The sequence below is a fragment of the Epinephelus fuscoguttatus genome, linkage group LG3, assembly GCF_011397635.1.
Source record: "Epinephelus fuscoguttatus linkage group LG3, E.fuscoguttatus.final_Chr_v1".
NCBI classification, from domain to species: domain Eukaryota; kingdom Metazoa; phylum Chordata; class Actinopteri; order Perciformes; family Serranidae; genus Epinephelus; species Epinephelus fuscoguttatus.
In genome coordinates, this window is record NC_064754.1 from 10320753 (window position 1) to 10342880 (window position 22128).

The 22128-nt window shown below is 42.1% G+C and overlaps 2 protein-coding genes and 2 long non-coding RNA genes across 5 annotated transcripts in view; 2 read left to right on the top strand and 2 right to left on the bottom strand.

The window, feature by feature from the left end:
- abcc6a (ATP-binding cassette, sub-family C (CFTR/MRP), member 6a) overlaps window positions 1–13395 on the top strand; it is a 34424-nt gene extending 21029 nt beyond the window's left edge. For both annotated transcript variants that reach the window (XM_049571650.1, XM_049571651.1), the window contains 23 exons: window positions 1469–1646; window positions 1870–2031; window positions 2128–2220; window positions 2774–2977; window positions 3892–4038; window positions 5161–5248; window positions 5802–5871; window positions 5966–6092; window positions 6187–6363; window positions 6898–7065; window positions 7276–7459; window positions 8244–8328; window positions 8415–8532; window positions 8689–8896; window positions 9046–9356; window positions 9656–9855; window positions 10062–10188; window positions 11562–11663; window positions 11780–11926; window positions 12037–12195; window positions 12364–12530; window positions 12659–12853; window positions 13086–13395. In XM_049571650.1, coding sequence (XP_049427607.1) covers window positions 1469–1646; window positions 1870–2031; window positions 2128–2220; window positions 2774–2977; window positions 3892–4038; window positions 5161–5248; window positions 5802–5871; window positions 5966–6092; window positions 6187–6363; window positions 6898–7065; window positions 7276–7459; window positions 8244–8328; window positions 8415–8532; window positions 8689–8896; window positions 9046–9356; window positions 9656–9855; window positions 10062–10188; window positions 11562–11663; window positions 11780–11926; window positions 12037–12195; window positions 12364–12530; window positions 12659–12853; window positions 13086–13194 — 3526 coding nt within the window. In that variant the 3' untranslated portion in view covers window positions 13195–13395. The remainder of the gene's footprint in view (window positions 1–1468; window positions 1647–1869; window positions 2032–2127; window positions 2221–2773; window positions 2978–3891; window positions 4039–5160; window positions 5249–5801; window positions 5872–5965; window positions 6093–6186; window positions 6364–6897; window positions 7066–7275; window positions 7460–8243; window positions 8329–8414; window positions 8533–8688; window positions 8897–9045; window positions 9357–9655; window positions 9856–10061; window positions 10189–11561; window positions 11664–11779; window positions 11927–12036; window positions 12196–12363; window positions 12531–12658; window positions 12854–13085) is intronic.
- Window positions 6257–7330, bottom strand: LOC125885851 (uncharacterized). Its single transcript, XR_007448946.1, has 3 exons — window positions 7241–7330; window positions 6873–6991; window positions 6257–6343 (listed from the first exon to the last, which is right to left on the bottom strand). It is a non-coding gene; the product is annotated as an uncharacterized LOC125885851 (long non-coding RNA).
- On the bottom strand, window positions 9859–12077 carry LOC125885850 (uncharacterized). The gene is made up of 3 exons (XR_007448945.1): window positions 12026–12077; window positions 11758–11901; window positions 9859–10123 (listed from the first exon to the last, which is right to left on the bottom strand). It is a non-coding gene; the product is annotated as an uncharacterized LOC125885850 (long non-coding RNA).
- A 2502-nt stretch (window positions 13396–15897) lies between the features above and the next one.
- cep20 (centrosomal protein 20) lies at window positions 15898–19293 on the top strand. The gene is made up of 4 exons (XM_049571327.1): window positions 15898–15966; window positions 16698–16895; window positions 18181–18265; window positions 18772–19293. The coding sequence occupies exons 1-4, from the start codon at window positions 15939–15941 to the stop codon at window positions 18890–18892; spliced, it is 432 nt and encodes a 143-aa protein (XP_049427284.1). The 5' UTR covers window positions 15898–15938; the 3' UTR covers window positions 18893–19293.
- Window positions 19294–22128: the final 2835 nt, after the last annotated feature.

A 22128-nucleotide genomic window follows, 5' to 3' on the forward strand; every position in this document is an offset into this window, starting at 1 on the left:
GTTGAGTTTTTTTAAATATAACTTTTTCAGTGCTCGGAGTCCCACAAACCAATGGCATTGAATGCACTGTATTAAGAAAAGCTGCAGCCAATATTCCCAAACCTCAGCTCAAATTACCTGGATGGACTGCAGTCCAGGCGAGAGTAAAAATAGGTTTTATTGTGGGTTTGGGGGATGAACAGTCCAATTCAACTTAGGCATTTAAATGAAAGAGATTAGATTTTCCTGGTATGATCATTTAAAGAAACATGGGTTTAGCAGATTGAGGCAAAACAAAAAATACCACAGTGAAGATATATGTTACTGTGTCAACAACTCCTTGGTAATCACCTCAGATATCACCTTCATTGTCCCGTTTTCAATGATTTGTGACTCAGACAACCGAACAACAACAGAAGCTGGCAGCAGTGAAAACAGGTCATGGCTGACCCGCCACCCGCCACACAATCCCACTAGCCAGACTGGAATGTTGTTGTTGATGCACAGCACAGAATCAGTGGAAGTGTTAATTACGGTCATGGAGCTGTGAGCAGGAAAAGTAGACGAGACCACAGGGCCTCTGTGCTCCACTAAAGAGGACAGGCGGAGAAGGAGAGGAGGCTCTAAATGGCAGAAATGCTGCCGGGCCACAATAAGGGAGCCGCTGGCCAAGTGTGAGGGCAGCCCGGCCACAAGCTGAGCACTGTTGTGCAACTTGAACTACTTTGTGCGCACCAGTCAGCCAGCAGCCACAGCAGCGCTCACGGCCATTGGTTTAAGGAGCACAATGAAAGTCCCATAATACCACAGTGAATGAAAAAACACAGTAAAAAAAATCATGTTGACAGGGTAAAAGCTGTCTGCGCTGATTTGTTTCATTCATTACTTTCCAGGGAAATTCATGCACTGAAATATGGTTTTGATGCAGTGTAAACATGACCTGAAAAAGGTTCACTGTGTAGGATTTAGGGGGATATACTGGCTGCTATGGAAAATAATAAAATAAGTATGTTTTTTTAAGTGTATAATCACCTGAAAACAAGAATCGTTGTCTTTTTGTTACCTTTGAAGGCGTTTATATCTACATACGGAGCAGGTCCTCGTCTACAAAGATTGCCATGTTGCACCACTATGTTTCTCCGGTAGCCCAGATTGGATCAACCAAACACTGACTCTAGATCTGGCCATTCATGTCAGCCACAGTAGTTAGCAGCCCCTCCGCGATGAGCAGCTTAAAAAATAGACTTTTTCGACATGAAACTGGTTTATTCAGTGTTTTAACCAGTTTAAATCACCTGGTCCGTTTGTTTCGGAGAGGAAGAGACCTCTGTGGATAATTCGGCTCCTGGTAAAAACCTCCTGAACAATTAACACTGAAGGAATTCTAACCAGGAGGGGTTTCAGCCAGTTGCAATCTGCAGTACTCACCGTTAAAAACGTCCAAACTACTAAACATCCGCATTGATCTTCTACTTCTCTTCCTCCACAGTCTTCTTCTGGGTTTCATGAGAGACGAAGACGCACCGCTCTGGAAAGGCTACTTCTACGCCACCCTGATGTTCCTGCTGTCCTGTCTCCAGTCCCTCTTCAACCATCAGTACATGTACACTTGCTTCACAGTGGGGATGAGGGTGAAGACAGCTGTTATGGGCTTGGTTTACAGGAAGGTGGGTAAATCCATGGACATGTAGCCACTAACCTCTAGACACCACATAAATTACGTTTTAAATGGCAAAAACAAAAGCGGTCTCTCTTTCCAGACAGGAAAACAGCGTATGATGAACAGCTTTTACCTAAGATGGATGATCGTCTGAAATCTTTACGAGGGTGTAAATTTATATTGGACAACCGAGAGCTAAAATGTCTTTGTCTCTTTTGTTGTCAATCCAGTCTTTGGTGATAAACAGCTCTGCCAGGAGGACTTGCACTGTGGGCGAGATTGTCAATCTGGTCTCGGCAGACACTCAGAAGCTCATGGACTTTGTGGTGTACTTCAACGCTGTCTGGCTGGCTCCTATTGAAATTGCTCTTTGTCTCTTCTTCCTCTGGCAGGTACGTCGAAATGTTTTTCACAATGGCACTCATTCTTGCGTGACTGCTTTTTAACTGAAAGGAGTCTAACACCGTTTCATTCTTTGTTTTATTCAGCATCTCGGGCCTTCGGCTTTGGCAGGAATCGCCACTGTCATTCTCATTTTTCCACTCAACGGATTCATAGCAAAGAAAAGAAGCAAGCTGCAGGTAAAAAAGCACTTACAGGAATCCTTCACACATTCGCTCCAGTAGCCCTGACATCTGGCATGTTAGGTCAGGGATGCCACAGCTGGTTTAGATAGTGGCTGAAGAGCCGCGTGGGTGTTTGGCCTGGATGATACATTCTCTCTTGTCCTTTTGATGTCTGCCCCATATAACGTGTTTGAAAAACAATGAAAGGAAAGGGTGGGCAGTAGGAGGACATCATTTTTCATTTCTTTGGAAAAACAACAGACGGTTCTGTAAATTTGGATGCCAATTTAATCGAACTTGGTCTTGAATGCAGTGACCACATTCCTGGCCCTTTGTTGTTTCCGTGTTGTAAAAATCACCAAAATGTAACAAGCAATAAATTCTTACAGAATTAAACAAGTTCTATGATGTTCAGGAAAACTACTACAGCTGTAATGAGGGCAGACAAACCCATGTTCACAAATGCATGTATTTGCTTTGGTCTGGTAATTGTCTTTCCACCGTACCACAGTTTCAGCTCTGGAGAGTTTATTTTTCTGACAGTAAAACCTCTTTGTCTGGTCAACAGGAGATTCAAATGAAGTTCATGGATGGCCGCATCAGACTGATGAATGAGATCCTGAATGGGATAAAGATCCTGAAGTTCTACGCCTGGGAGAAGGCCTTCCTGGAGCAGGTTTTGGGCCACAGAGAAAAAGAGCTCAAAGCCCTGAAGAAGTCTCAGATCCTTTATTCCATCTCTATCGCATCCTTCAACTCCTCCTCTTTCCTGGTAAGGGCAATCGACTAAAAGAGCCACTAACAAAAAGCCTACATGCAAAGCCCAGCTTACAGTGTTTAGTGTGAAGAGTTTTGTACAAGTCCAATTAAGGGGTAACTTCTGCATTTTTCAACCTGGACCCTATTATTTTAATTTTTGTGACTCTCGTGTGGCTTTCGTGACATATTTCAGGAAGGCAACACTGGAAACGTGAGTGAGAGGCAATATTGTGTTGAGTTGGAGTACAGGAAGCGTAGTTTAACGTTATCTAAAAGGTTTTCAGTGTTGCAGCATTGTCTTCCTGCAAGTGATATCTCATGAGATTACAAAACGAGACTTCTCCTTGAGAAATGAGACTTAGCCACAACAATGAACAGACCGGAATCTGAGCCTGACTTTGGCAAAAAAATAACCACTTTCAATGGATATAAAGTGAGGGAGCGCAATGTCCCATAATGCCCGGCTGCTGGCTGCAGCCCTCTCTCTCAACACCAGACTAGTGTCAAAAGCTGTTGTTAGTCACTTCGACACAAAAACTGGGAAAGTAGAGTCCAAGTTGAAAGATGCAGGAGCTACCCTTCAACATCACAGTATAGGAAAAAAAAGCCTCGGACAAATTAAAGAGCCGTGCTGCTAGCGTGGCAAAAAATGAAGCAAAGCATGAAATTATATATTTGTGACCTGTCTTTAAAGATTCATATCTTCTGTAAGGCTCGGGGCTGAGTGCCTCAGACAGGGTGGGGAAGTCAAGAGACTGCTGAGAGACAGACTAATGCATTACTGTTAGTTTTGCTCTTTTCTTGGGATATATTGACAATTAGAGAAATTTAGAATAATACCAGCCTTATCCTCTAAATTGTGTCTTCAAAGATCGCACAAGTTTTTGCCTGTAAAGGTAACATTTAACATCTTTTTTTCCACCCAAGATTGCCTTCGCCATGTTTGGAGTCTACGTGATGCTCGATGACAGGAACGTCCTGGATGCACAGAAGGTTTTCGTCTCAATGGCGCTGATCAACATCCTGAAGACCCCACTCAGTCAGCTGCCATTTGCCATAAGCACGACTATGCAGGTAGGGGACATTTTAATTTAATACCTGTGATTAAGTTGTTTTTTTCCACCTGTGGTTTAATACCAAGGGTATTAAAGGTCCAGTGTGTAGGATTTAGGGGCAACTGTTGGCATAAATGCTAAATAATATTCATAACTATGTTTTTATTAGTTTATAATCACCTTAGAATAAGAAACATCATGGGGTTTTTTACCTTAGAATGAGCTGTTTATATCCACATACGGAGCAGGTCCTCCTCCGCGGAGTCCACCATGTTGTTTTTACAGTAGCCCAGAACGGACAAATCAAACACTGGCTGGCCATTTGCATTTCTGCATTGGCCACTGTAGTTCTCCTACACGCTTGGCACATGGGAGAGGTTTCAGTTCTGCAACCTCACTGCTTGATGCCACTAAATCCTACACTCTGTACGAAGCCAAAATGGAAATACCAAAAACTGCAGTTCTTTGAACGGCCACTTGAGGATCAATCCCCATAGACACCCATGTTTACAAGCCCAACTGTACAGCATAAATAAACATGTTTACAGCCTGGTAAAAACAAAAATGGTTTGGTCTTTATAGCAAATTTCAACATTCAAGACAACTATAGACAACTCTACATAACTCACACGTTAACATTTTGTTAAGGCTTAAAATTACTCATATTTTTATTTTATTGATAGCTGTCTGTGAGGTGTCAACAGTCTTTGGGTCAGCCTCCCCCCTTGCTCCTCCACAGCTCCACCCTCTTTGTCCAAAACATGGTCACTTCTGACTCCAAAACACCAACATGGGGACGGCCGAAATGCCAAACACAAGGCTTCAAAACCACAGTCCACAAACCAGTGGGTGACATCACCGTGGCTACATCTATTGGTTTATATAGTCCATGGTTCTTACCTTTATAAACCTTGCCCCTGACAAATACCCCCCAAATTAAAGTAAAAAAAACTACCACTAAAACTGAAAATAATAACAAACTGAACTAAAACTAAAACAACTCAAGGGAAATGAGCAAAACCACTCTGAAAACTAGCTGAACTCGAAAACAAAAATTACAAACGAAATGAAATGAAAAATACAGAACTATAATAACTCTCCCATATGATGGCTGTAGGTCTAACCGCTGGCTCTGTTTCAGGCTATGGTTTCGCTGAGACGTCTGGGAAAGTACCTGTGCTCAGAGGAACTGAAACTGGACAATGTCTCCAAGGCTCCAGTGAGTTCTGGTAAGAGCCCCACCCTTGTTTGAGCTTTAACTTTCTGCGCTGTTTTATTTCACCAATTTTAAAAAATTTGTTCCCCATACTGCCTGAAATCACAGGCTGCCATGATCAATACGAGCAGCCCGCAGGATTTTGTTGTTTATATCTGTGGAGCACCACAGCCTTGTATGGATCATGTGCACTGTCACTTCCTGGGTCCCGGGCTGACTGGTAGACAGGGTAATTATAGGATGTTCCCATTTAGTGGTTGAACGTAAATCACAGCATGAATTCAGACATATGATTCATAGAGAATAAAAAAAAATACTGCAGTCCTCCTCTGTCTGTAATCTGTCAACACTTCCTAAGACAGCTTGTGAAAAAGCAACAGCTCTGTAATTTGTATGATTAAGCAAATTCACTTGTAATTACGCCCAGACTGCGCTCTGACGAGTAACTTCAAGGGGGAATTTTTGTTTTGAAAGTTTGTTTGTGGCTCAGGTTGGAAGAACACGTCCCGTCCTCAGCGTTTATTGCAGGTTTTGTTCATTTTACTCAACTGTTTTTCCTTGTTTAGATGGAGAAGACGTGGTGATAGAAAACGGCACTTTCAGCTGGTCTGCAGAGGGCCCTCCATGTCTTAAAAGGTACGAGTTATTACAAAAAGAATAAAAACAAATGACTTGATCTACAGTTAAAACAAAGAGAGACTTACAGGACAAGGTCTTTCTTTGTTGACAGGATCAGTATCCATGTGCCACGAGGTGCCCTGGTCGCTGTGGTCGGGCATGTGGGCAGTGGAAAGTCTTCTTTGTTGTCCGCCATGCTCGGTGAAACAGAGAAAAGAAGCGGCCATGTCGCTGTTAAGGTATTGAGCTCATGCCCCATGTGCAAGTTCTATTCCTAGTTGTGGGTTTCGTTTAATAAATACTGACTCTTTCTTCTGACATCTGTCTCCGCAGGGCTCTGTGGCCTATGTGCCCCAGCAAGCCTGGATCCAGAACGCCACAGTTCAGGACAACATCATATTCGGCCGAGAGAAACTGAAGACATGGTACAATCGAGTGCTGGAGGCCTGTGCACTGCTGCCCGACCTGGACATCCTACCTGCCGGAGATGCTACAGAAATTGGAGAGAAGGTATATATGGAAATGGAGAAATGGTGATTTAAAGTGCAGTGTGGAGGATTTAGGGGGATATATTGGCAGAAAGCATGTTTTCTAAAGTGAAACTGCTTTATTCAGTGGTTTTACTGGTCAACGGGTCTGTTTGTTTTGGAGAGGAGGAGACCACTGTGGATAATTCAGCTCCCAGTAAAAACCTCCTGAATGTCTGGATCTAAGTTCTCAGACAAAAAAGGTGAGCATTCATTAGCAAGTGCTGGGATAGTAGCCCATCTCCGACATGCAGTACAGCGTCAGAGAAACTGATTTGTAACATAGAAATGCTTTATTCTTTGTTTTCTCCTGTTTACATCTCTGGGTCTGTTTGTTTTAGTGAAGAAGAGACCTATGCAGATAATTCAGCTCAGGAGAAGTTTCAGCTGGTTGCAATTTGTAGCACTCATTGCTAGATGCCACTAAATCCCTGTAAATCTTACACACTGTTCCTTTAAATAAATCTCTAAATTCAGTGAGTTTTATCTAACCTTTTGAATAACTGCATCCATGCAGGGACTGAACCTCTCAGGTGGGCAGAAGCAGAGGGTGAGCCTGGCCAGAGCTGTCTACAGAAAGGCTGATGTATACCTCATGGATGATCCTCTGTCTGCAGTTGATGCACATGTGGGTCAACACATCTTTGACAAAGTCATTGGACCAAAAGGAGTCCTTAGAGACAAGGTAATATATTTAACAAAACCAAAATCCAATTCAGCTGCAAAGAGTCAAAACATGGTTTTACAATACCTACACCAAACACATGGCCTGCACTATTGTTATCATATTGTGGAAACCACCACTTTGCTGACACCTTTGTTTTCAAGAAAGCCTCAATTTAGTGTTGGATTGTGCTTACATGCTATTTTCTGTCGTGTGTGGCTTGCTGTACAGACCCGCATCCTAGTGACCCATGGGATGAGCTTCCTGCCACAGGCTGACCTCATCATCGTCCTGGGAGACGGAGAAATCACAGAGAGCGGCTCCTACCAGGAGCTCCTCAGCCGCCATGGCGCCTTTGCCGACTTCATTCACACTTTTGCCAGCACAGAGAGAAAAGAGAGCGCCATTCAGAGAGGTGAGAAACAATGCAGTACAAATAAACTTCAGAAATGTATCCTATACAACGGTTCGTATGGCATCTAACAAATTAGTGCCCCACCAATGGCTCGTTATGTTACATACTGAACATGAAGTTACTCAATGTAAAGTTACATTGGTTAGGTTTAGGCAAGTAAAGTTAAGTAAGTTAGGTGAGGTTTAGGAAAAGACACAGCATACCTGATAATACCTCAAAGTTCACTAGATTTCACATGGGACACAAACACCTGTCTCCTCGGGTAGGTCCTGTGTTTGTTTGACCCATCGACCAACGCTATCTACCTCCTTACATGACTCAATTTTTTTTGGCCAAGCAGTAGAATTATAACTTCCAAGTCCGCCACATGATGCCATTGGGCCCAAAACCACTTTTTTGACTGGCAGAAATCACTAGTGCGCTTACACTATGGGTCCAGTGATGTGGAGGATCTGGGTGATTTTACACCTGAGGAGTCGATCTTTTTTGGCTTCATGCACCACTAAGCAAATCTCATAGGGGCCCACCTTAAATGCTGTATCCAGTTCTCTTTATACATCCATGACTTCATTCTTTACTCCCATTACCATATTGGTTTCATGCTCATAGTCTTCCTGATTACGTGGGTTATAGACAAATTCTGGTGCACTACGTTTCATAGGTATATCTACGAGCAGTGCATGAAAACATCCTGACTTCAGTGTGTGCATTAAGATGGACTTCTCTATCATATCATCGGCCTAAAAATAAATCATCACAATTAAAAACGGTTCTTTTCTTGTAGCTGGTTCCAGGAGGTCCAATGCTCGTCTCAGCATGGTCGACTTCATGCCATTCTCCAGAGACCTGTCACAGGAGCAGCTCATTGGGTATGTAAACAAACATTTAAAGTGTCATAAAGATGTTTGGCATCCCAAGAATTTTTACAAAACTGACCTCTGACCTCCTCCTCCAGGGGTGACACCACAAATACCAACCTGCAGAACATGGAGCCTGTGAATGAAACAGACCAGGAACAGGTACCAGAGGACTTGGGCAAGCTAACTGAGGCTGACAAGGCCCGCACGGGAAGGGTAAGTCTGAAATGGCCTTTGACTTTTTCCTCTAATGGTGTGAAATAGGGCTTCAGTCACTGCAGCTTTAGTGAACATAAATTGTTGATACTAAGACAAACCAAGTTGCCTAATTCCTTGAGACTGACTGATACATTTTGTGTTTGTCTTCAACAGGTGAGGTTGTCGATGTACAAGAAGTACTTCAAGACCATCGGCTTGGCCATCATCATTCCCATCGTCTTCCTGTACGCTTTCCAGCAGGGCGCCTCGTTGGCCTACAACTACTGGCTCAGCATGTGGGCTGACGACCCTGTTGTTAACGGCACCCAGATTGATGCAGAGCTCAAACTGACTGTGTTTGGCGCACTGGGCTTCGTACAAGGTCAGTTAATTAGCCTCATGGCTCAAACTCAACAAATGTAAATATTTATTATGTTATATTGAATTTCTGCTGGTATATCCCCCTCAGTCCTCCACACTGAACCTTTTAAGTTCAACAGATTTGATCAAACATCTTCTCCTCCTCTTCAGGTATCGCCATCTTTGGTACAACTGTCGCCATCTCCATCTGCGGAATCATCGCCTCCCGCCACTTGCACATGGACCTGCTGGTCAACGTGCTGCGCTCTCCCATGTCCTTCTTCGAGTGCACACCCAGCGGGAACCTGCTCAACCGCTTCGCCAAAGAGATCGACGCCATCGACTGCATGGTCCCCGACGGCTTGAAGATGATGCTGAGTTACGTCTTTAAACTCATGGAGGTCTGCATCATTGTGCTGATGGCGACGCCCTTTGCAGCCGCGATCATCCTGCCTCTCGCTTTCCTTTACGCCTTTGTCCAGGTACAGTTTTTCCACCAATATTTCAACTCACCACGACTCACTTTGATCTTTATGTTTTCTCTGAGAGTTTTATGTCCAAGGTGGCTTAGTGAGAGCTGGGTTCCATTACAGTGTGTTATTGGAAAGCTGCAGGCTCCAAAACCAACGCTGCTGATTTTGCCATTCACTTGTGTTTTGTTCCCCCACGTGCTGACATAGATGTAACACACATTCACTATGAATTATGGGAAAGCCCTCAGCGCTCCCACTTGGGTTTACTCATTAAAGCCTGCGTTTTTCTTTTCCACTGTGGGCTACAGAGCTTCTACGTCGCCACATCCTGTCAGCTGCGGAGGCTGGAAGCTGTGAGCCGCTCACCCATCTACACCCACTTCAACGAGACGGTGCAGGGCGCCAGCGTCATCCGTGCCTTTGGCGAGCAGTCCAGGTTCATTCTGCAGGCTAATGAGAGGGTCGACTTCAATCAGACCTCCTACTTCCCCAGATTTGTGGCCACCCGGTGAGATGATATGTCATTATTATAATGTGCTTTCATTTCATTTATACATCAGTTACACTTCATGAGGGATGGCGGTGATTCATAGTTCAGAGAGTTGCTGAGATTGCTTTATGTTACATGGTTACACAAAATGACTTCTGGCTTCAGTAATGGGGACACATTTTGGTACTTGCCTGCCCACAGCTAAATCGATGTTACATCCGCAGGTGGTTGGCAGTCAATCTGGAGTTTATTGGTAATGGTGTGGTCTTAGCTGCTGCCATTCTCTCTGTGTGGGGAAAAGGAACCCTGAGTCCTGGCATCGTTGGTTTGGCTGTGTCACACTCCCTCCAGGTGAGATATTCTGCCCACAAACATTCTCACACGACATCCAGTTAAAATGCAATACAAAAAAAGTTATACAATTTCCTAGAGTGCTGTTTTCTCCAACCTTTTAAATCAACTTAAATTCACCCATAGTAATCAGCTCTGACAGTTTAAGGTCCTTCTACACTTTATTCCAGGAGGAGGAGACAGTGTTTTTAAAGCTTTTCTGCCTAGTTCTAGTCGAACCTGGCTGCCCAGTTGCCAGAAAAAATGTTTGCTTTACAGTATACGTTTCTGCAAACCATGGATATGTGCACAGTTAACACAAATCACATTAGCGTTCCTAAAGTGGCGTGGTATATGACTTTTGTCACTGGGAGGTGGAGGGGATTGTGGATGACGTGACACCTAAGTGAGACGCCTGCCAAGCTGCACATTGCTGTTCAAAACCAAAAACACTGGTTGTATTTCGGGGACCCTTCACGGTGCACCAAACCTATGTGTTTTTTACCGACACATCACTGTGTTTCCCAGCTTAGCCACTGAACTTGGGTGTTTTAAGCCAAAGCATGATCTTTACCTAACCATAACCAAGAGGTTTTTGTGCCTCAACTCAACCAGATGTTAACTACAGTGTTGTTGAACAACATATCCAACAAATGCAACGTACCACTGGTTTGCAGAAACTTACAATACAAACATTTTACTCTGGTCACTGGGTTGGACCTCGGGGAACAACATCTGCATAATATTGTCAGAATGTTGGTTTTTACACAGATAAGAAGTCCACAGAGAAATTTATATATAAAACCAACCAATGCAAAAGTCTGCAGAAGTACATAGAAGGCCATTTCCACAGCCAGTAATAAAACATATAGCACATTGATATCCAGTATTTAGGCACCAGTCAGGTGCACTCATAAAGAGCAGACCACAGTAGTCCAATAAAGGTTAAAAAGCTGCCGAAATTGAGTGTGCCCTTGCTCTTCTGGAGGTTTTCCAATACCCGACTTATTAACATCAAAGAATTTCACACACACGCGCTGTGGGACTCCAGTTACAGCCTGCATGTGGCAATTAGAGGTTAAACTGGAAAAAGTCGAATATAAACGCAATGCTTTGCTCAGCAAATGTATTTTCAGTGCAGTAAAGAAGGTTTATGGTAAACCTCTACAACCTTTGACAATCAAAATCTACATTTTCATTATTCACACACACTTCATGGAATCCTATACGATGCAACTTGTGTTTAGAAATAGGGGAGGTATCATCATAAGTTGTTTTTGGCTTCTGTAACCTCTCCTGCACAATGTTCCAGCTTTTCTAAATCCTTACTGACTGTTGTTATGTATAGACGTGCAAATAAACTCAACTAAACCTCATTGCGCTGGGTGTTGCAGGTGACTGGAATCCTGAGTTGGATTGTGAGAGCCTGGACTGATGTGGAAAACAACATTGTTTCTGTGGAGAGAGTCAATGAGTATGCTGAAACTGCTAAAGAGGTCAGCGTCCCCACCCCACACACATAAACATATCACTGCTCAAGACGATTAATCCAGTACTGTACAACAAGAGAGCTGTTTATTTCGTACTCACACTTTCTTATTGTCACGTTCAGGCGAGTTGGACCATCGAAGGCAGCTCCTTGCCACTGGCTTGGCCCCAGAGAGGCACCATCGAGTTCCAGGAATACGGGCTGCAGTACCGTAAAGGCCTTGAGTTGGCTCTGAAGGGCATTACCTTGAATATTCATGAAAGAGAGAGGGTGAGTCAGCTTGTATGATAAACAGTCTTTACCAGCATAATGTTGGATCACTTAAATTGAATTGCTGTTTTGTGTCACACACAAATTCTAAATAAAAACCTCTTTTCCAGGTTGGAATTGTGGGTCGGACGGGAGCGGGGAAGTCCTCACTTGCCCTGGGAATCTTCCGGATCTTAGAGGCAGCAAAGGGAAAGATCTTTATAGACGGAGTCAACATTGCCGACATTGGACTCCATGACCTCAGATCTCGCATTACTATCATTCCTCAGGTGGGACAGTAGTAACAGTGGAAACTGAGCCCTGGCTTTCATCACGTAAACTGTTTACAAGAGCTGCGATCCGTATCCAATGTAAAATGAGCCAGTCTAAATTTTAATAATCCTGTTACAAGTCTGAACCGTTTGGTGATGAATAACATCTGCTGTTGCCTCTCCCAGGACCCTGTGCTGTTCTCAGGCTCCCTCCGGATGAATCTCGACCCCTTTGACACCTACACCGATGAGGAGGTGTGGAGGTCACTTGAGCTCGCTCACCTCAAAAACTTTGTCTCCAACTTGCCTGACAAACTCAACCATGAATGCTCCGAGGGTGGAGAAAACCTCAGGTACACAGATATAAAAATAAAGCTTTATCCATTGTTTTGCGTAGTCAGTCACCAATATATTATTACAGGGAAATCCACACAAAGCTTCAGGATATAAAAAATTCTATCCCTCTCCTTTGTCTGTGTAGTCTGGGTCAGCGCCAGCTGGTGTGCCTGGCCAGGGCCCTGCTGAGGAAAACCAAGATCCTGGTTTTGGACGAGGCGACAGCTGCTGTGGACCTGGAGACAGACACGCTCATCCAGTCAACAATCCGCACGCAGTTTGAGGACTGCACCGTCCTGACCGTCGCTCACCGCCTCAACACTATTATGGATTACACAAGGTACGTTACAGTCCGCTAAGTGCATGATATTTATAGCATTTAGTAGAATAAAAAAAGCATTCGGAATGGACCCACGACCCACCAGTTGGGAATCAGTGCATTAAAACATACCTGTGCTGCATCCTACATATAGCCAGTGAAGATATGTGAAGATATGTATATGTGTTAGATCTGGTATAATAAAAAGTGCTGGATTTAAAACATGTCTTCCTTGTCTTTCGCTGCTCCACAGAGTGATCGTCATGGACAGAGGCCTCATCTCTGAGATGGACTCTCCAGCCAACCTCATCGCACAGCGGGGACAGTTCTACCGAATGTGCCGGGAAGCTGGGCTGGTCTAAGTCTTTGCTGGGCTTCGTACCACGGAGCCAGTGTCCAAGTGTACAGATGTGGCGTCTTCTTCGTATGGCTCTCCAGCACACATTAAATCGGGCCATTTCAAGCTTTGTGGCAGCTCAGAATGCCTCTCCATGGGGGGCATTGTCGATGAATCTCAAGAGATGCAGCTGACGCAGTCCCTATTTGTTATTAACACTCACAGACATGCTGTCCTAAAGACTCAGATGATGAACACTCAAAAGAAAGCTACAGTGGATTGTTGAGTCTCCACGTTTTAAATATGTATATAGCGTAGCAGAGTCAGTTTTTTCCATGAAAGGATAAAGCCAAGAGCTACAAGCTAAGAGTACCACAGATCTTAAGGATTTTCATTCTCTTTTTGAATGGGAGCTTATCTTATTTTTGTAGTTTTTATAAGTGTTATAAAGCACATGACATATTTTTTGATGTTGTCTCAGGCTTAATGTTGATGTTTACTCACTTTTTTTTAGCCTTGTATACCAAGAAAGAGGCAATTGTGTAACTGTAAATTGATAGAAGTCTATTTTTCTCTTCTTGACCCAGAAACTGGGACAGGAAATACTCTGACACACTAACCTTCAAAAGGTTCACCCTGGCAAACGCAGGGGAAATGAGGTTTTCACTGCCTTCAAAATCTGAGCAGCCAATTTGGAGTTTTTATATGAGAGGGAAAAAGAGGAAAACATTGAAGTGAGCCAACGCATTAGCAATCGTCCAACTATGTTGCGGCTGTTGTTTATTTCTGTCAAAGTAAACACATAAAAAAGTCAATAGAGTCCTCGCTGGTCAGATTTAACCTGACGCCGGTAGTGAAAACCGCCATGAATGAAGAGAATGCTTCTTCAAAACAATGGTGATAAATCTCTGTGATTGTGTCTCTGCCTCCACCACACGACTCAGGCCATATGCAGAGAAGGAAAAAAATCATTATTGTTGTTATGGTGCTGACATGACAGACTGTAAATAGTCCACGTTGACCTTTACTCTCGATTCAAAGAAAAACCCTATGAACTTTTCAAAGAGAAGAGGCATTTACTGTTTTTGTCTTACTGGTTTAGACAATACATTGTAAGAGATACCCTATAGTTTATTTATGTCATGTGACAAAATGTGTTAAGTGTCCTTAAGATTCTGAGGATTGTATGATATTTATACTTTTTATAACAAGCTTGTTCATTTTTTCATTTTTAATGTCAATGTACTGTCTTGTTCCATACATCATGCTGAATAATAAAGTTTATTTGAATCTACACTACGCTTGAATTCATGTTTTGGGAAATGATTGTTGGGGCCAGATCAATTAACACGTATGCATGTTCTTTAAAAAGCACATTTAAATAAAAATAGAGATTTATCAGAAAGATGTCAAAGTGACGTCTTAAGACTCCCTCAGCAGGTCTGAAGTCCACTCTCCATGCTGATAGCATTGAGATTCACCAGGTGTCAGTTCTGGGTCCATTGCTATTTAACATGTATATGAATTACCTGCATTAGAATTGTGTATGTGTATGCCAATTATTTATATATCTACCAGAACATCCAGCTAGACCACTGACCGGCTCAGTGAATCTTTACATGCTGTAATCGCAATGGCTTGAGTCCTCTAACTTAACAGGTAACTTAATTTAAAAAGGATCTCACTCTTTAACATAAAGGTCTAACTATGTAGGGTTGTTTTCATAATGTTGTCAGACACATAACAGTCTGAGCCTGCCAGTGGCAAGAAACAAACATTTAATTGGACGTAAACTGACAGTACACAAATACCCCAAATGCTTACATTGCAGCTGCAGCACTCTCTCATTACTAGACCAATTTCAAAAATTGTTGTTCCTATTAGTCACTTAAGATAGGGTCTGAGTTGGGCACCTGGTGGCTTAGTGGATAGTTTAAAGTTTAAAGTCCCACTGACTGTCACACACCTGAGTGTGTGAAATTTGTCCTCTGCATTTGACCCATCCCCTGAGGGAGCAGTGAACAGCAGCGGTGCCGCACTCGGGAATCATGTCGTGATCTAACCCCCCAATTCCAACCCATGATGCTGAGTGCCAATGGGTCCCATTTTTAAAGTCTTTGGTATGACCCAGCCGGGGATCGAACCCACGACCTCCCAGCTCAGGGTGGACACTCTACCACTAGGCCACTGAGCTGGTTTTGTTAAAAAAAAAAAAGTGTTTAAATATTAAAATGAATATATGTGAATATTAATAAATATCACACTGATCTCATGAGTAGTATTAATTGTGGAGAATGAGAAAATTACTTACATAAATAAATACAGAAATAAATAAGTAAAAGAAAAAATGAGAAAATAAATGCAGAAATAAAAATAATAAGGGTATAAATAAATATTGAAGGAATAAACACAAAAATATATGCATGCATAATAACAAAACAAAAAATAAATAGATAAATGTTGAAATAAATATGGAAAAAAAATAGATAAATGCATAAATAAATGGTACAATGGTACAACTACATTTCTTCATTTTGTGTATTTATTATGTATTACTCTATTTATTTCATTATTTATTTATTCCTCTACTTATTTATTTATGCATTTATTTATGTATTTATTTATTTAAATCATTTTCATAGTTAATACTGTGTGTCATACATAGTGTAAGGTTTGTGCAGCTCGTTGTAGTTACACCACTCCGTCACTAGATGGCGGAAGTCTATGATATGAACGGCGGCAGACTGTCGTTTGTTTACACTTGTTGCAATGGCGACCATCACTGAACTCAAGTGTGGTAAGCGCTCACTTTCATTCATTATTTCGTCCACTTATTGTAGTCTTTAATCAAACTGGAACAGATAAACGACAGATCATTTTACTGCACACGTTAGTAACGTTGATGTTCGCACTGGTTTGCCAAATTAACGTTAGTTTCACCACAACAACTTGACTCCCTCCTGTGTACGAGTCTTCATTCAAAATTTCAACAATTTAGAAAGCTAAGAGGCCCTAGTTGTCAGCAAGTTGACGCCTCAAAGCGAACCAAGGCTAACTCTATTGCTAATGTATAAATTTCAATTCGGCATTCATAATTTGAACCTAGGCGCCAAACAATTTTAGCTTTTCATGGATTTATCACAGCTCGCCAGCTTTACAATAGTAAACAGAATTCAGCTAGTAAGGTGAGCTACGCTGGCTAACGCTAGGTTAGCTTGTATGGTTGTAGGAATAAATTGTAAAGTACATTTAAGAAGAAGACAGTTTGAATAATCACATATATCCCGATTTGAAGACTGGTTTGTAGTGGTTCTGATAAGTTATTGAATCACATTTGAGCTTGTCTGTATCTTTGTCAACAAGTAAGGAAACACTAAATCAGCGAATTAATGAGTGGGATACGGCAAATATTAGAGCCATAGTTAGCGGGGTATGTTAACACAACACAACGCAAGGAAGCTCCTAGTTATTTGGTCAAAAGGTAAGTTAATCACTTCTGTTTAATCTAATAAAACCTGAATATTTTAGCGGTGAGGGAAACGCTGGAGTCCCGTGGTGTCCTGGGTCAGTTGAAGGCTCGTATCCGGGCAGAGGTGTTCAGCGCCCTGGATGACCAGCGGGAGCCTCGTCCGCCGCTGTCCCACGAAAACCTGCTCATCAACGAGCTCATCCGGGAGTACCTGGAGTTCAACAAGTACAGATACACTGCGTCTGTACTGACAGCAGGTGGGTGAAAGGATAAAGGTCCCAACACATCTACTGTCTTCACAAACAGGAGGGGACATTAACACAAAATGCACATACTGACTGATAGCTGCAAAGGATAATTGTAACACACAGATGGTGTGCAGTACTTTACCGGAAAAACAGAAATCTATAAATATTATTGCACAGTAAGATGCATATTATTGCACCATAGGAAAGTAGAAATGTTGCACAATATAAAGGATATAAGGATATGGACGTGTACGTGTATACCTGCTGATTTAGGAGTGGCTGGTTAAGGGCATATCATTGATCATCTTGTTACAGTGCAATGTTCTGCTGGGAGCTTTCGGTCCAAGCATTCATGTGGATGCCACCTGATGTGCTCCACCCAAGCAAACACCAATGCATACCATGTACACCCCCTCATGGCAATGGCACTCCCCAACGGCAGTGTTCCCCGCAGCAGGACAGTGCACCATGTCACACCCCAAAAACTGCAGGAACATGCCAGAGGAACATGACAGAGAGCTCAATGCATCCGCCTGGCCTCCAAATTCCCCAGATCCCAATCTGATAAAGCATTTGTGGGATGTGCTGGTACCCCTCGTACCCCCAGTCCATGGCCTCCTTGAATTGGACTTGGCTCTGACCATAGATCAGATGGGGATCAGGGGAGTTTGGAGGCCAGGTTGAGGCCTTGAGGTCGTTGTCACATTCCTCAGGCCTTTCTTAGGCAGTTTTTGCAGTGTGTACTTGGTCTGTAAAGGTGTTTGTGTGGGTGGAGCATGTCAGGTGGCATCAACATGAATGCCAGGACCCAGCGTCTCCTATCAATCATGTTATTCACGACATCTGTCAGCGGTTTTAATTTTGTGGCTGATTGGTGTATGTAACCTGAAATGCTGGTGCTCCTTTTTGCTGTGTGAGTGTTGCTGATGTAGCTGCTCGAAGCTCTCACAGTCTGCAGGGGGTGAGAAGTGTCGTTCATGATTGATGTCATCAGCTTGGCTAACATCCTCCTCTCACCCACCTCTTCTATCTAATCAAAAGGGTAGTCCAAGACTGTGATTATGAGGATTAGGATTATGCCCTTCCGAACTGTATTGGATTGATTGATTACAGTATGTTCAATTAATAAAAACAATAACAGTTTTAGTAGAGAAATGTTTTCAATACAGAAGCCAAAGACAAAATAGACTCTGAGTTAGATGTCATATTCCAGCTGCTGTTTTCGAAACTAAACCAGTAACTATTGTAGAGCAAAGTTCACTCCGTCTAAACCCAGCTCTGTTTGTTTTCTTAGAGTCCGGCCAACCTGAAGTTCCCTTGGACAGACAGTTCCTGGCAAATGAGCTGAAAGTTTCAGAGGATCTGAGCTCCAAGTCTGTGTAAGAGCAATACAGTCTGTTGTCCAACACAGTGTTCAAAGATTTAGAGAACTTCCTGGAAGTATGGTCAGTTACTGGAGAGTAATTTCACAAGGTCTGCGAGTCATCACCATCTTTATAGCTCTGTCGAGAAATACCTAGAGAGTTCTAATAATTTCACCTCGTCCTCACCATGACTGTGGTTAAACATGATGATTTAATCTGTGTTGTGAAACTGTGCTTTACTCTTCAGGGGAACGAGGGGAGGGGTTAGTTCATGGCTTAGCAGATGCAACGGGGAATGTAGTCTGGCTTGTTTTGCTTTCATATCACTGTTTCTTTTCCTACCATTCATCTCTGTGTGCCATCAGGGAAAAATGAAAAACACGGTTAGATTCATTACTGGTGGCATGTACCAATATTAAAACTGACCTGCTGGTGTAGGATCTTAGACCTTTTTCTCTCACTCAGTCTTTGCGATAAAAAAAATAATTTGAAGAATAATTTCTTCACATGTTACTTTTCAGACCTCTCCTCTATGGCCTGGTGAGCCACTTTGTGAACAGCAGTGACAACAGTGGAAAGGTGTTTCTGCGGGGTTCCTCTCTGCCTGCTACCAGCAACACAGCACCTGGACCAGATGCCTAAAAGTTGGTGCACTTGCACACACTTTATGGGGGGATTTAAGTGACATTATCTTCTTGTCCGTAGTTTTTCCACTGTGTTATCCCCTGAGTGTAATCCTACAGCATGGACTATCTGAATTCTGCTGGTAAAAATGCACAAATCCTCTGTATTATTTTATTCTGTGAGTTGCCAATGATCCCAGGAAGCCTTTTTTTTAAATTATTTAGGTTTGAATTTACCGATAGGTTTAGCACCAGTCACGATGGTGCTGCTTGCATTAATCCATGTTGTTTGTTTTTTCAATAATTCAAGCAAAAAGTTGAGATAATATTCCTTGATTTCTTCTCTATTTAAATCTACAAATGTCTTTTATACTGTGTTTTAGTTGTTCAAAAATAAATGTTTTATATTTTTTAACTTTATTGACTGAAAAACATTTGTGGATGTGCTATTTTATTGTTCACCACATGGTGGCAGCATCACCAAAGACAAGGCTGGAGACAGTGACACTTTGGTGTAACCTGTTGAGGCCTTATAGCTACTGTCTGTTCATTCCTAACATGTGGCATAGTTTATAAATACAGGCTAGTGTAATACTGTGGTTAAATGTATCTGATTACTTACATCATGTCAGTTTAACAATATGAAGACAGGGAGTTACCTCTATTTTTTAAACTTTTGTAAACTTAAAGGACAACTAGTATTTTTATTTTCTAACCTGGACTTCATTTTCTCATGTTTTTGTGTCTAAGTGACTAATGGGAACAGCAATTTTTGAAATTGGTCCAGCGTTAAACAGGCTGTAATGTAATTGCTGCAGGCAACTGAGCACCATCAATTTACATCCACCATATGTGCTTGTTTTCGCCACTGATAGGATCAGATTGTTGCTTTAAGTGTCTGGCAACATTATGGAAATGACCCCTACGGAGACAGAAGCTTTTGTTAAAGAGAAAGATCCTTTTTGTTTAACAAGGAACAGATCCGGAATTGTCAAACAGACACCAGACTCCATTTAAGTAAACAATAATTTTACAGGCATCAAACCAGTGTATTTTCGGTGTTTCGGTGGAGTCGGTGTTTGTTGGGAAAGTGGAAAGATGAACCGAGATAGCTTTTGTGAGTTTTTTATTTTGTTTCTGTCAACTTTGAATGAAGTGTGCTTTACAAAGATAAAATTACTGTTTATTTAAATGGAGTCTGGTGGGTTTGACGATGGTGATTTTTGGGCAGTTTCTGGTTAAATAAAAAGAATTACTTACTCTCTAACAAAAAGGTGTATTTGTCAGACACCAAGAATAAAAATCTGAGCCTGACCTCAGGGGTTACACTGCAGGCTGTTTTGCTGCTGCTGGCTTCAGTGGTCTCTCTCAATACTGGACCAATTTTCAAATATGTCTGCATCACTTAGACACAAATACATCTTAAAATTGGGTCCAAGTTGAAAAATGACCGGAGTTACCCTTTAAGTGTATTGCTTGTAATCAGAACTGTATTTGCAAGTGCTTTGGAGTGTTTGCTTTATACAGTACAGTTCATCACGGCACTGTTAGCTGAATAACCTGCACTTGAAAGGTTTCTTAATTTAACATTCGGTTTCCTGTGATTGTCTTGACATTTTGGCACTCATTGTGTTGGTTTGTGCAGCCAGACCCACCCGTGTTGCCCCCGCCCCAATGCTACTTAAGCCATGTTGGTCTGTAATAGTGACATAACGCATGATTATTAAGATGTTTCATCTTGGTTTCACATAACTGGTAATCCACATGTTTATCCTGAGTTGAATGAGACATCCTCCAGATATTTTTATATAGCTACTCTCCTGCTTGTTTGGCTCTTTTGCTGTGTTGTCTGCAGCTTCAGAGTCAGGCAGTGAGGTTCTTATGACCTCCATGATAGCAACATTAAGATAATATTAACTGCAGGAAAGGAAAGAGGGTCCTTACTTTGATTCCAACAACTCATAAAAGATACATCAACAAAGTACACAAGACATCCAAATAACAACCACTGTATGTACCCCTTGCTGGACAGACAAACATCTGCTACAACAAGCTGCATCTCACTTCCTCTCTCGCCATTTAAGGGAACTTGACATTCTTATCTCACACGACCTAAAGCCCTGAGTTTCTGGAACTGATTATCCACTTTGCCCGTCCTTTATTTCTCAGCCTCATCACTGATACTGGGCGCTGAGTAGAACATAATCCACATCTAAATTATTTTTAGGCTTCAGAAGTTTACTTATCCTGTCTCCTCTACCATATCTGCATCTCTCATTCTTGATTGTGGAGGCTTTGATAGATGAGATCATTGCTCTCAAATTAGCTCATTGAAAGAATGAGGTTGTAATGTGCAGCACACAGTGTGTTTTGCTGAATTTACCCGTGCCTCTGATGGAGCGGGCAGACGAAATGTAACCATTTACCATCAGCGCAGTTTGTGCAACAAGATTTAATGTAAACATGGCTTTATACAGTGTCCTGATTTATTGCTTCTTAGTCCCATTAGAAACTATAATGTGACATTGAGTGCATATGTATGCCAAAAAAAGAGCCTCATTGGGGACATTTGGAGTCTGATTTTACATCACGTCCTCAGAGCAAACATTATTTGCCCTTAAAGGCTGTGGCCTCGAGGCGCCTAGTTTATTGGCACCAGATATGAGTGAGTGAAAATGGCTATATAAGCGGAGGAAGTTGAACAATGGCACATGATTGTTCGATTGGCAGGGTGCCCTATAATAGGTAGCATTTCTCCTCCACTGTATAAATTAGTTGTGTAAAAGAGAGACAGCTGTATAAATAGTATTGAATGCAGTGGTCCTTTGACTGCAGCAGAGTGAACTGATGTTTGCCCCCGGGCTCAAATTAGAAAGCAATTGCATTCCATGAGGGTCAAACATATCCATAAACATATTTTCTCTCCAATAGATGGCCATCTATGGACATGAAGGTGAAGAAAAAACATTAAACATGCTGTATGTAAGAGATTTCGGCATCACAGTCCGTGTATTTTTAAATGTATATTTATTCTACCACATGGTGATGAGGGACAGTTCACATATACATGATGTCAACTGTCGTGAACCACATGCATGTGGATCGTGCAACTTCAGCCATTTGTTGCACACAGTGATATGCAATCATGTTTTTATATAACAAATAAGATTTTGTTTAGATTTATTCAGTGTAATTTTTGATTCATTGACTACAGTACCCCAAACAGCCCTCAACATTAAAACCGCTGACAGGTGA